The 13,070-nt window shown below is 44.8% G+C and overlaps 1 protein-coding gene across 4 annotated transcripts in view; it reads right to left on the reverse strand.

Moving 5' to 3' along the window:
- Nucleotides 1-6: 6 nt before the first annotated feature.
- Nucleotides 7-13,070, reverse strand: part of LOC102261356 (transmembrane protein 140) — a 55,365-nt gene continuing 42,301 nt past the window's right edge. For 2 of the 4 annotated variants that reach the window (XM_014531659.1, XM_005884170.2), the window contains exon 3: nucleotides 7-1,192. In XM_014531659.1, coding sequence (XP_014387145.1) covers nucleotides 598-1,192 — 595 coding nt within the window. In that variant the 3' untranslated portion in view covers nucleotides 7-597. Of the gene's footprint in view, nucleotides 1,193-1,552; nucleotides 1,587-3,284; nucleotides 3,316-13,070 lie in introns of those variants that run through there. The other 2 variants (XM_014531661.1, XM_014531660.1) reach the window with 2 other exon arrangements.

Raw genomic sequence — 13,070 nt, forward strand, 5'->3', positions numbered from 1 at the left:
CCCAGGTCATGCCAACTCACTCCCCTGCTGTCTGGCTTGAGGTCCAGCAGCCTTAGGGGAACTTCAGAGACTCCCTCTGAGATCTCTCCTGTGCCTTTGGGAGTGGTGTCTTGGGGAGGGAGGGGGAAGGGAGAAGCTTGCTAACCAGGGCCCCGGGGACACTGAGGTGCCCTTAGTGTTCCCCATTTGTCACCATGAACCTTCCCGGGGTCTCAGTTTGGCCTTTGACCAATCATCCTGGAAATCTGGCCCTGGGACAGGAACCCTTCTCTGGCCAACATCCTGAGAATGAAGTAAGAATGGTTTGCTCAGATCAGTTAATTATAGCAGGAATTCTCGTGACAAGGAGCTACGTGGTGTTAGCAGTCCCAAAGGACAGACAAGCCAACACTAAGAAGCCCAGGGCCCAGTCACCCTCACAGCCCCGGCCTCCTTTATGCCGGTGCCCCCTCCTCAGTGGGGCCCATCTGCTCAAGCTTGAGATCAGTATCAGCTATGATGCAGGGTGGCTGAGAAAACAGCAACTCATGAGTCCTCTGGCACCTATCTGAGCCTCCTTCAAACAGCCCTGGCAGTCATGTGAACCTTTGGACAGGACTAGTGTCTCTTCTGCTTGCTCTTGTCATCTTCTGCCTTTTGGGGGAACATGACTGTGGCCATAAGCAAGAGGACCAGCAAGGCCTGGGCAGCGGCCAGAGCTAGGAATCCAGGCCCCAGGAGGGAGGGCGTGACCCACTTCCAGGTGTAGGTGAGGAAGAGGCCCAGGCCCCCGGCCAGCAGCATGGAGGCCATCGCCAGGAAGCACACTGCCAGATGCCACTCACCCTCGCTCCTGTGGCAGTGGGCCAGGAGCAGAGGCAGGGGGACAAAGAGGGTGAGGACCAGGGCCCCGTACACGCCGAGCCTGGCCAGGGCCAGGGCGCCCCAAGGCAGCCCCAGGGACTCCAGCTCAGGGAACTGGTGGCACTGCAGGCGGCCCGCACTCTCGTTCCACAGGCAGAAGTTGTAAAAGCCGATTCTCAGGTTGGGCAAGTTGATGAGGTCGCCCGCCTGCCAGAGGAGAGCGTAGAACAGCAGGAAGATGGCCAGGACCACGAGGACCATGATGCCCAGGAACAGCAGCTGGTCGCCCCGCCTGGGTCTGGGGAGGCTCATCATCTCTTGTTCTTGGCAGGGCCACCCTCCTGGGAACCTGAAGGAAGTCACATCAGTCACATCAGTGTCCAGCTCTCCCTTTCTCCCTCCCAGTTTCTTCACAAGCTCATGCTCTCCTTTCTGGAATTCCATAAAAACCTGTGGCAAACTCCCACCCTCTCCCACTGCCGCCTCCAAGGAGTGTGAGGTCACTTGTCGCCAGGACAGGCTCTCCAGGCAGCTCTGAGTGCCTCAGACATGCAGCGTAGACACCACAAGCCCCTGAAGACATTTGTGAGGTTTCTCAGACCCCTTGCCTAGGGGCTTGAAGGAAGAGGCAGATGCTGAGAGTCCTGGCGACCCCTAGGACCACACAGGAGCTGTAAGGATGACCATCGCTGGGCCACAAGCCAGTTAACTCAGAACTTCTGGGGTTGGGGCAGGCGCTGGTGTTCTAGTGTTATGCCCAGAGTTCGGGGTCCCCAGTAATCAACCACCAGGGAGCCTTTTCCGATGCAAAAGCAAAGAGTCTTTATGCAAACCCGGGCTTGGCTCCCAGCCTCTTTCCGACGCAGCGGCGAGACGAGAGACCAGAGTCCCAGGAGAACAAAGGTTATATAGGGCTAGTCATTTGGGTGGGCTTAGGTAAGTGACGTGAGTTACAGAGGTTGGTCACTCTGGTCAGGGTTTTTCAGCAGGGTCTTACAGCACAAAGGTCAGGAAGTGACCAGCACATTCTGAGGCTTGAGCCGTCCCCCACTATAGCCTTATTAGGACCTTAGCTGCATTCCTGGAGCTTCATTGGTCCACTCAGGTGGTGGTTGGGGGAGTTAGGACAGTACTGGCATTCTTGTGGTCACTCTCAGAAAAGGGAGGGGGCTTAGGCTGAGGGCCCAGCCCTACAAGACAAGATGGAGGAAAGTTCTTTGTCCTTCCACTAGCAGCTCTGCTGCTCCTCGCCTGAGCAGGGCTGGGGACCACCAGAGTCCCTGCCTGCTCTGGGAATGCATTACTGGGCTAAGGCAAGATGCTACCTGGTGATGAAATCACATCATTTTAGAACAACTACAGTATTTTTTTTCCTGACAACACTAATATATGTTGATTATTTTTTTTTAAATCTTGAAAAATATTTTTTAAAAGAAAAATATATATAAAAACAACCTTTTTTTCCCCACCACATACGGTAGAACCACTGTTAATCTACCAATTCTTGAAAAATATTTTTTAAAAGAAAAATATATAAAAACAACCTTTTTTTCCCACCACATACGGTAGAACCACTGTTAATCTACCAATATTCAGATTTGTAAATAATCATACCATTAAGCATAATGCTTTTCTTACTGAATATTAGACACACTTTTCAAAGCTGTTTAATATTCTTCAAAAACATAGTCAATGGCTGTATGATAGTTCACGTCACAGAATTACCCATTGCATTATTATTGGACAAATCGTTTTCATTTTTCACCATTATAATCGATAGTCAAGGTAAGTGCTAACTATGTAGCAGTGCAATTATTGTGTCAAGGGGAGAATCCTCTTTAGTGATTTTATTGCGTATTGCCAAATTGACCTACAGAAAACTTGCCTAACCCTCCTCACCATTTTTGAAAAATCCTTTCACTACATTTTAAATCAGTAGGACTTTTCCCAGTCGGCATCTAAAATAGTCTGCACACTCTATATAATTTTTCCAATACGGGACAAAACAGCCCTTTACACAGTGAAGTGCCCAGGAAGCAGTGCGGGAAAACCTGATGAGACACAGGATGCTGAGGCCAGAATGCAGAGGGGCGTCTGTCCTGTCGGTCCCCCAGCCAGGAGAGCCAGGTGGCAGTCAGCAGTGAAGTGAGCAGTGGCCATTGGTGGCCCTGGGGAGAGGCCCCAAGACACAGCCCTGGAGATGAACTTGTGAAGGGACCCCTCAGGGGAGTAGTCCCTCTTTACTAGAGTGAACTGGAGGGTCCTGACCACACCCCACATCTGCTCTGCAAGAGCTGAAAGGGAGCAAATGGAAAAGAACAATCTGACGGAACAGGATGTGGGACAGGCAGAGGGAGAGGACGGCATCTTAGTCCCTACGGCTGCTGTAACAGAATACCATAGACGGGGCGGCTTATAAAGAACAGAATTTTATTCCTCACGGTTCTGGAGGCTGGATGTCCAAGCTCAAGGTGCCTGCAGACTCCGAGTGGTTCAGAGATGACCCCGCTTTGTGTCCTCATGGTGAAAGGCACAAGGGAGCTAGCTCTCTGGAGCCTTTTTATAACAATCCCATTCCCGAGGGCTCCACCCTCATGACCAAATCATCTCCCTAAGGCCCGACCTCCTAATATCACATTAGAAATCAGGTTTCAACATGTGAGGCGGGGGAGGGGCACAAACATTCAGTCTGGCAGGTGGCTTCATTCAAAGGACCTGAGTGAATTCGAATAATGAGAATAAAGATTTATCAGTGACTCCTGGGACAGAGACCCAGGGATATTGCCTGGGGGTGAAGCAGGTGCCTGTTAGGACAGGAACCTAAACCTAAGCACACAGGGAGGGCTCACGTCATGCTTCCACCACCTGACCACGGTCTTCTGCCCATGGCATCTGCGAACTGGACCAGGGAGCTCTGACATGGGGGTGAGGGCCAGCTCAGCGGAGCCCGAGGAGTTGCCCCTGCAGTCACTGCTCCTCAGTCTCTGGAGGCCTGAATTAGTGAAACCGAGAAGCTGAAGGCCCCATTTGAAGGTGGTTGGGGGATTCCTGCAGCTATGATGCCTGCTACAGATTTATCGAATGAAAATGGTGTCTTTAGTCCATTCTTTATCAGATTGAGGTAACAGAAGTTTTAACCAGTTAGGGCCCATCCGGGAGAAATTCCCAGCAGGGACATATTTTGCATATTTAACAAATGTTTGTATAAGCCTCTATCTGCATGTTTAGTGAATGTTTGTATAAGCCTCTATCTGCATGTTTAGTGAATGTTTGTATAAGCCTCTATCTGCATGTTTAGTGAAGTTAGGTATTTCAGGGTAGAAAATAGATTTCTACGATTGGAACCCCGACTTATATCCTTGTGCTATAGGAAATAAGGTTTGACTTGCCTCCCTTGTCCAGAAACCAACAGGTTGGGACTTGCCTTTGTATAAATGCTCCTTCTTATTGCTCCTAGATGGAGCCTGTTACATTTGGGTTCAAAAAAGGCATTGTTAAACTTCTTTACTTGAAAACAGGGCTCCAGGAGGAGATTGCATCAGCCACCTTCCACGCAGCATCTCCAGTCCTTTGTTTCCCACTTCCTGTTTTTCTCTCAACTGACCTTTTGGAGGTTTTCAATAGAGTGAAACAAAAGTGGAACTAAGAAGCCCCTGATCATATGGAGAAGGTGATAGGTCTCTGGTTCCCTTTGTTCTTCTCGCCTCTCTATGCGTGAAGAGTTGAGTCCCAACTCTGCTGCCTGGGGCTCTCCACTGTCAGGTCTGACTTAGAACTTGAACTTGGAATTTTCTAGTGAGGCCCTGCTCCTTTGGGTCTTCCAGTCTTGCTTTGCTTAATCCAGCATCTCTCAGGCTGTCCTCATTCCTGTTGCCCAACTCCTAAAGTCCTGCCCTGTTTTCTGTTCCTCTAAACCAGTGATGTCAGCATTTTGAAAAACCCTAACTTAACTCTGGTGCCGTGTCACATATAGAAATTTTTTGATATTTGCAACCATAGTAAAACAAAGATTTATATTTTTGATATCTATTTTATATATTTAAATGCCATTTAACAAAAAAAAATCAACCAAAAAAATGAGTTTGCGTGTCACCTCTGACACACATGTCATAGGTTCGCCATCACTGCTCTAAACCCTACTAATTCCCCCCAACTTCCCTGGACTACCTCAGCCACACTCTGACTTAGCCCAGAGCTAGAATGTATGCTCTGTTCTTTCCTAGGGATGACTTTCATCTGTTTTCCTCTCCATTTTCTCCCCCAGCATGGGGAAACTCACTTTGTCATTTCATGAACATATCTTAATATGAACATATCTTAACAAGATACCTTGAGGGGAGGGTGCCGTGACCTGCACAGCTAGGGTTCAAGATCTGAAGGAGGGGCCGACGCACAAATGAAAACACTAGACAAGAAATATGAACTTGAAAGGCATGGGAGACAGGTGGAGACCTCTCTCTTGGAGAGGCACATCGAAACCTGGCCTTATCGGCCTTTTATTCAGTTTTAGATACACACCTTGCCCTCAGTAAAGCACGGCAAACAGGTAGCAGACAGACCGTCTCTAAGGTCAATAAAGATCAGTAAAGATCAGTAAGGTCCAGTAAATTTACTGGACATTTACTTTGAGGTCATTAGGTCAGGAAATTGCTTTGAGTCACCACTGTCTCAACACAGCCCTATTAACGCTCAAAGTCCATCAGCCTTCTGTGTTCCTTGGTGCACTCTCATGACAGTATTGGGAAAGTGATGGCTTCCCGCAGGAGGGGCTGTGTTCTATGTCTCACACATACTCAACACTGTGCTGGGCTGGCCCCTGGGACTTACTAGTACAGCCTCCGGGAACTCGTGGACAGAGAGGTTAGAGGCTCATCCTGGCTTCCTTTTCTAAACCTTTCACAGTGACAGTGGATGGACATTTGGTTGGGAAACCCCATGGCACTCTTCTTCTCGGCTGTCCTAAGATGTCTTAGGAGCCTACTCTGTTGTGTTTTTTCGTGGGGTTTTTTTTTTTTTGGCTTTTAAGAATCATAGTAATCGTTGTAATCACAACTATGAGCCTTTTAATCCCCTTTAATGATAAGCCTGTGCTTCCTTCAGAGGGCAAGGGGGAGACTGCTGAATCATTGTTGCCATTTTTAGGTGAATTGTTTTTTGTTCTAAATAAAGTAAATACATGCTGATGGTAGATTACTAGAAATGTGGAAGTCTGATCCATAACCTCAGGTCATAGAAATAACCACTTTTAACAGGATATATGCACCCCTATGTTCATAGCAGCACACTTTACAATAGCTAAGATTTGGAAACAACCTAAGTGCCCATCAGCAGATGAGTGGATTAAAAAACTGTGGTACATCTACACAATGGAATACTATGCCACTGTAAAAAAGAAGGAACTCTTACCATTTGCAACAGCATAGATGGAACTGGAGAGCATTATGCTTAGCAAAATAAGCCAGTCAGAGAAAGATAAATATCATATGATCTCACTCATATGTGGGATAAAATGATCAACATAATTTGATGAACAAGAATAGATCCAGAGACAAATGGCAGAGGGGGGTGGGGCGGGGGTTAGAGAGCAACCAAAGGACTTGTATGCATGCATATTAGCATAACCAAAGGAAGGAAGGAAGGAAGGAAGGAAGGAAGGAAGGAAGGAAGGAAGGAAGGAAGGAAGGAAGGAAGGAAGGAAGGAAGGAAGGAAGGAAGGAAGGAAGGAAGGAAGGAAGGAAGGAAGGAAGGAAGGAAGAAAGAAAGAAAGAAAGAAAGAAAGAAAGAAAGAAAGAAAGAAAGAAAGAAAGAAAGAAAGAAAATATTTTCAGAGCATTACAAAAGCAGTAACTCAAAAAGAGAAAGAAATAAGACTCTTGGATGTTTGATCAGCTGTTTAATTAAGAGGAGATGATCACGTGGAGAAAGATTTAAATTTCTCACTCATTTGACATGTGTGTGCTTATTGATGCACGGCCTCTTAGTTTCAAAGCATGATTTTTTGACTACTCTGAAAAATGGATCTGGGCCCTTTAAATAATTTCCTCATCCCAGCTGACACTGAGGCTTTAATAGAGGGTGGTGGAGAAATAGCAGGAGGAAAAGAGTTTTGCTCTCTGATTCTGGTGTGCGTGGGTAGGTTCCTGCAGCACGTAAGACTTCTGCTCACGGCTCCTCTGGCACCAGACTCCTGCAGTGCATACAGTTTCTCCAGCATCTGGCTCCCACAGGGCTTGCAGCTTTTGCAGTGCCCAGCAGCCTGTATCCCTCCCTGACAAGCCTCTTGGGCAATTTTGTAAAGAAGTGCCTCAGGGAGACGTCTCCCCATGTCAGCTTTCACCAGCACACAGCACAGATTCCCTGCAAGTTTCACCAGTGAGAGCCATGGCAACTTCTCTGCCATTCAGCGAGTCACAGCCATACAATGTCTGTGTCTCAGTTCCGGTTGGGAGTGAGGGAGTTTGGGGTGCTCTCTCTCAGCCTCAAAGGTAGTAGCTGCTCCTGCTATCTATTTCTGTATTCTCTGTAGCCTATCCAGTGCCCCATTTTCTTCTTTTGCTCATCCACCTAATATGCCAAAATTACTTTTGAGTCTTATCTTTAATCAACTTCCACATATGATTATTTTACTATTATTTTGGTTTTTGAAGTCTAACACCCTAGAACAGTGGTCGGCAAACTGCGGCTCGCGAGCCACATGCGGCTCTTTGGCCCCTTGAGTGTGGCTCTTCCTAAGCCTTAGGAGTACCCTAATTAAGTTAATAACAATGTACCTACCTATATAGTTTAAGTTTAAAAAATTTGGCTCTCAAAAGAAATTTCAATCGTTGTACTGTTGATATTTGGCTCTGTTGACTAATGAGTTTGCCGACCACTGCCCTAAAACAAGCATGTCAAACACAGAACTAACATGGGCCAAATAAACGAGGCATGCGGCCCATGGGTTGAGAGTTTGACATGCTTGCCCTAGAATCTAGAAAGCATTAGTATGGAAGATGAGAGTGTTACAGGGACAATAAGAATTGTGGACTGAACACACTTATTTTATAATGTCTCTGATGATAGTTTCTGCTTGTATTGGCATCAACAAAGCATATATATATATTTAATTATTTGGGAGAGGTTGAGTTTTGCAAAGTCTTTCCTTATGAGCATGTTCTTTAATGATTGGATTGGCTCTGGTAGTAGAAGTGGATGAGGCTCAAAGGCCTTCTTCCACATATACTTGCAAGGACCTGGTGGATGGATGTACAGGATGTGCCCTGCACAAGGACACCGGGCCTGGCAGGATGCATGTGGAGGCTGACATCAAACCTGTGCTCTGGTCATCAAGCTCTGTGTCCGGGAAGGGACTGAAATGGCTGAGAGAGATACAAAAGCCTCTCCATAGTCCTGTATTAAACAAATCATCAAAAGAACCAAGAAACATATTAAATCACAATATGTATTCCTGGCAAACATAACCCCCAAATGCCTCTTCTCATATTCATTTTTTATTGGTTCAAATTGGATATCAAAGAGTTCATACTGGACAGTAATTACATTCACATAACAAGAATAGAAAAAATTTTCAGTAAAAAAATCAGGTCTCAATTATGGAAATCAAACAGAAGTAAAATATTATGAGTATAATGAGTACAGGTAAATCTTTGATTCTAGTTCATATTTTACATACACCAGAGAATTCATGCTGGAAAGAAAAAAGAAGGATTGATGTTGTAAGTCCTTCAGTTGCTGATCAAATGTCTTTCATCACCAGAGAACCCATACCCAATTAATTATGTGAGTATGCAATAAATATGGCAATGAGGATTTAATGGAATAGAAGATTTCCCATTTGAATTCAAGATCCTGTAGTGCATTTTTAGCTCCAAGCCCTTTCCCTGTGTATCTCTTCTACCTGGCTGTTTCTGAGTTATATGGTGTCATTGGAACCTCCAACTTATAGCTGGTTGGTCAGAAGCACAGGTGACAACTTGGACTTGTGATTACCATCAGAGTGAGGGCAGGGGCAGTCTTATAGGACTGAGCCCCTTAGCCTGAGGGATCAGATGCTATCTTCAGGAAGATAGTGTCAGAATTGAGTTGAATCATAGGACATCCTGTTGGTATCAGAGAATTGCTTGATGGTGTTGGGAAACCCCCCACAAATTAGAAGTGGAGGCGGAATTGTTAGTGAAAACAAAATTAAAATGTGTGTTACAACAGGGAATGTTTGAAACTTGGAGAAGATGAAGGAGTATCCCTGAAATTTTAAGCACAATCTAATCAGTTTTTTTCTTTATCTGACCTTCAATTCTGAATGATAGCTTTGCTGGATAAAGTAATCTTGGTTGTAGGTTCTTGGTATTCATCACTTTGAATATTTCTTGCCATTCCCTTCTGGCCTGCAAAGTTTCTGTTGAGAAATCAGCTGACAGTCGTATGGGTATTCCCTTGTAGGTAATTGAGTCTCTTTCTCTTGCTGCTTTTAAGATTCTCTCTTTGTCTTTTGCTCTTGGCATTTTAATTATGATGTGTCTTGGTGTGGTCCTCTTTGGATTCCTTTTGTTTGGGGTTCTCTGCGCTTCTTGGACCTGTAAGTCCATTTCTTTCACCAGGTGGGGGAAGTTTTCTGCCATTATTTCTTCAAATAGGTTTTCAATATCTTGCTGTCTCTCATCTTCTGGCACCCCTATTATTCTGATGTTGGTACGCTTGAAGCTGTCCCAGAGGCTCCTTACACTATCTTCATATTTTCGGATTCTTTTTTCATTTTGCTTTTCCGGTTGGGTGTTTTTTGCTTCTTCGCATTTCAAATCTTTGACTTGATTCTTGCGCTCCTCTGGTCTGCTATTGGGTGTCTGTATAATATTCTTTATTTCAGTCCGTGTATGCTTAATTTCTAGTTGGTTCTTTATCATAGCATCGAGGGTCTCATTAGTTTTCGTGACTCTCTCCTCAAGTTTATTGACAGCTTCTAGCACATTTTTGCAAGCCCTCAAAATTGCGATTTTTAGCTCTATATCCTCCATTTCTGTCATGTTTTTTTGTCTCCGCATTTTTTATGCTTTCTTGGTGCACCCCCTAGTGGTCTTTGTGCGCAGTCTTGTTCTAGTTGAGCCTTGATTGTTGTAGTTAATACTAGAGGGATTTGACCACCAGGCCGACTGGCTGTGTGAATCAGCTGTGTCTGCCTCGGAAAACTTCTGTCCTCTGGGGAGGTGCTAATCTAGCCTTTGCCTGAGGCGATCCGGCAAATGGCTCTGCGCAGGGCTTGGGCGGGGCGGGCTCAACAGGGCGGGCGGAGGGAGCCGTTATGGTGCCCTCAGTCCTGTTCCCAGAGGCTCTGCTTCTCAGAACCCCCGGAACCGCTGCAAACCTCGGAGGGAAAGCTGCCTTCCAACTGATGCCAGACACTCCCGCTTCTCCCGTTTGGGTCCGAGTCCCCAGCGATTCGCCCGTATCTGGAGCTCAGAGTCTGAGACTCCCCCCTGACCGAAAACGACAACCGCGCTCTCAGCCACCAGCCCGCTTTGCGCGCGCACCTCCGCACCTGAGTTTTTTCCACACTGCGCCTCCTCTGAGCCTCGGTGTGCTGTTATTTTTCCTTCTAGTTGAAGAGTCTCTCCTCAGCCAGCCTTCCTGTGGTTCTGGGTGATGTCCGTTCCGTCTTTTAGTTGTATTTTTGAAGTGGATGTTTGCGGCAGCAGTCTCCGGTGTTTACCTATGCCGCCATCTTGGTCTCTCTCTCCAGTTCCTTTCAGATTTCCCATTTGAATTCAAGATCCTGTAGTGCATTTTTAGCTCCAAGCCCTTTCCCTGTGTATCTCTTCTACCTGGCTGTTTCTGAGTTATATGGTGTCATTGGAACCTCCAACTTATAGCTGGTTGGTCAGAAGCACAGGTGACAACTTGGACTTGTGATTACCATCAGAGTGAGGGCAGGGGCAGTCTTATAGGACTGAGCCCCTTAGCCTGAGGGATCAGATGCTATCTTCAGGAAGATAGTGTCAGAATTGAGTTGAATCATAGGACATCCTGTTGGTATCAGAGAATTGCTTGATGGTGTTGGGAAACCCCCCACAAATTAGAAGTGGAGGCGGAATTGTTGGTGAAAACAAAATTAAAATGTGTGTTACAACAGGGAATGTTTGAAACTTGGAGAAGATAAAGGAGTATCCCTGAAATTTTAAGCACAATCTAATCAGTTTTTTAAAAAAAAGATATCATCATTACTATTTTTGTGAACGCCTAATCTTCATTAATATGCAAATAGCAATAGGTGAAAATGGCATTTTTACTGGTATATATTTGCTTATATCAGGGCATTAAAATTTTAGGTATCACTAAATTAGATAAGCATAACAAAATTATAAATGTTTTATTAATTAAGGTTTAAAGGAATCTTTATAAACATGAGAGCTTTAAAACTTTCTGCAAGATGTGATCCCCTGAAAGGAAGAGGCATGCAGTCTATTTGACCTAAATGTAAATTTTACATGGGAAAGAAAACAAGGTTATCCCAAAATAAAGTTTCAATTTCCTTTTGAGGGCAAAATTGAGAGAAGTCATGTCATGAGTGAGATCAGTTGTGGCAGACAGGCTAGTTGGGCATTTAGCTAGACAACATTTCCCAGTCTGCCGTACAGTTAGATGCAGTGGGTGACGGAGTCCTAGCCAATAAAATGTGAGGTGAAGTGATATGTGCCACTTCCAGAACTGGTCCATCAGACAGTCCCGTGCTCTTTTCCCTTCCTCTAGTTTGACAGACATGAACACAGCAGCCTTGGAAACCATCATGTGTTGAAGATGAAAGAGCCACGGATGGACTGGCACTGAGAGGAGAGCAATCTGTCATCAGGAACATTCGCTTTGGACTGCAGTTCTGTGTGAAATAAGTTTTTACTGTATTTGAGCTATTTTACATTTTGAAGTTTGTTACAGCAGCTAGTGTTACCTTAACAATATCACAAGAGTCTGTAAATAATTTCTTAGTGATGATGGCATACTTCAAACCAAGTTAGCCTAAAGGCTCCCCTACAAAAACCACTTCTGTATCCTACCTTTTTTCCAGCCCTCCAATACAACTTATCCCCAATATTGATAAAAAGTTTTAAATAAGAGTGTAATTGGGTAGAATGTATTTAATGCCATGAAGTCTTGAATCAACCAGCCTAAGTTGAATTCCATCTCTGCAATTTACTAACTATATGGCCTTAGGCATGTTATTTAACCTCTCCATGCCTCAGCTTCTTTTTCCATTAAATGAGGATAATAACCCTTCCTCGAAGTTTGTTGTAAAGATTAAAAGAGGTCACATATGAAAATTTCTCAAACAATGTCCCCAGTGTTTAGTAGTTAGGTTAACTATGATTAAGATGTGTGGGTATAAAAAATGTCCTTACATTTGTATATTTCTCTGTGCATTGTCTCTCATGGAACTCTGTGGCTAGTGCCATAAACTGGGCATGGGGGGCCTCATTCTCTTCTGCTGGTCCTTAGAAAAGGAGCTCTCTCTCAAGCTATCCAGACCTTCCTCCAATCCAGGCAAAAGGAATAATCTTGGTTCAGCCTACACTCCAAGTTCCATTGGAGCTTAAATCCACCGCTCCAGAAACGAATATTGAATGATTTTGTGACAAATATATAATTTCATCATTTCTTCCTTTATGGCCACTAGTCTAAGGCTCTCTCTCTATATCTCTTTATTTCTTTTTTTCTCTATATCTCTTACCAAAACTACTGCTATAGCCCTTTAGCTGTTACTGACCCACTAGAGAGTATTCTATACATAGCAGTGAAAGTGATCCTGCTAAAATGTCAAACGAATCATATCCCATCCCTCCCCTCCTCCTTACCCTCCTACAGGCCTCCAGCATCCATTCTGGTCTTATAATGTGCTTTCTCATCCTGCAGATACTAGAAAATTAAAAATCATGTTTCTTAGACTCTGTTGCAGCTACGGCTTAGACACATACAAAAGATTAGGAAGGTGGAAGTGGGGTGAAGGCCCTGTTCTGGCTGTTCTAACTATTGTAGCAAGTAAGCATGGTCTCAGATATGCTTTGGTTGGTAATGTAGGTGTTAAGAGATGGTTGTGGTGGCAGCAATGGGGGCTTCCTGTTCCCTGGGTCATGGCCATGAGATCTATTCCCAAAATGCCCCGTTCATTTGTAGCCTCTTTTTTTTTTTTTAATAATGTTTATTTCTTGAAGTATTACAAAGAGTATTACATATGTCTCCTTTTT

The sequence above is a fragment of the Myotis brandtii genome, unplaced genomic scaffold (genome assembly GCF_000412655.1).
Source record: "Myotis brandtii unplaced genomic scaffold, ASM41265v1 scaffold82, whole genome shotgun sequence".
Taxonomy (NCBI): domain Eukaryota; kingdom Metazoa; phylum Chordata; class Mammalia; order Chiroptera; family Vespertilionidae; genus Myotis; species Myotis brandtii.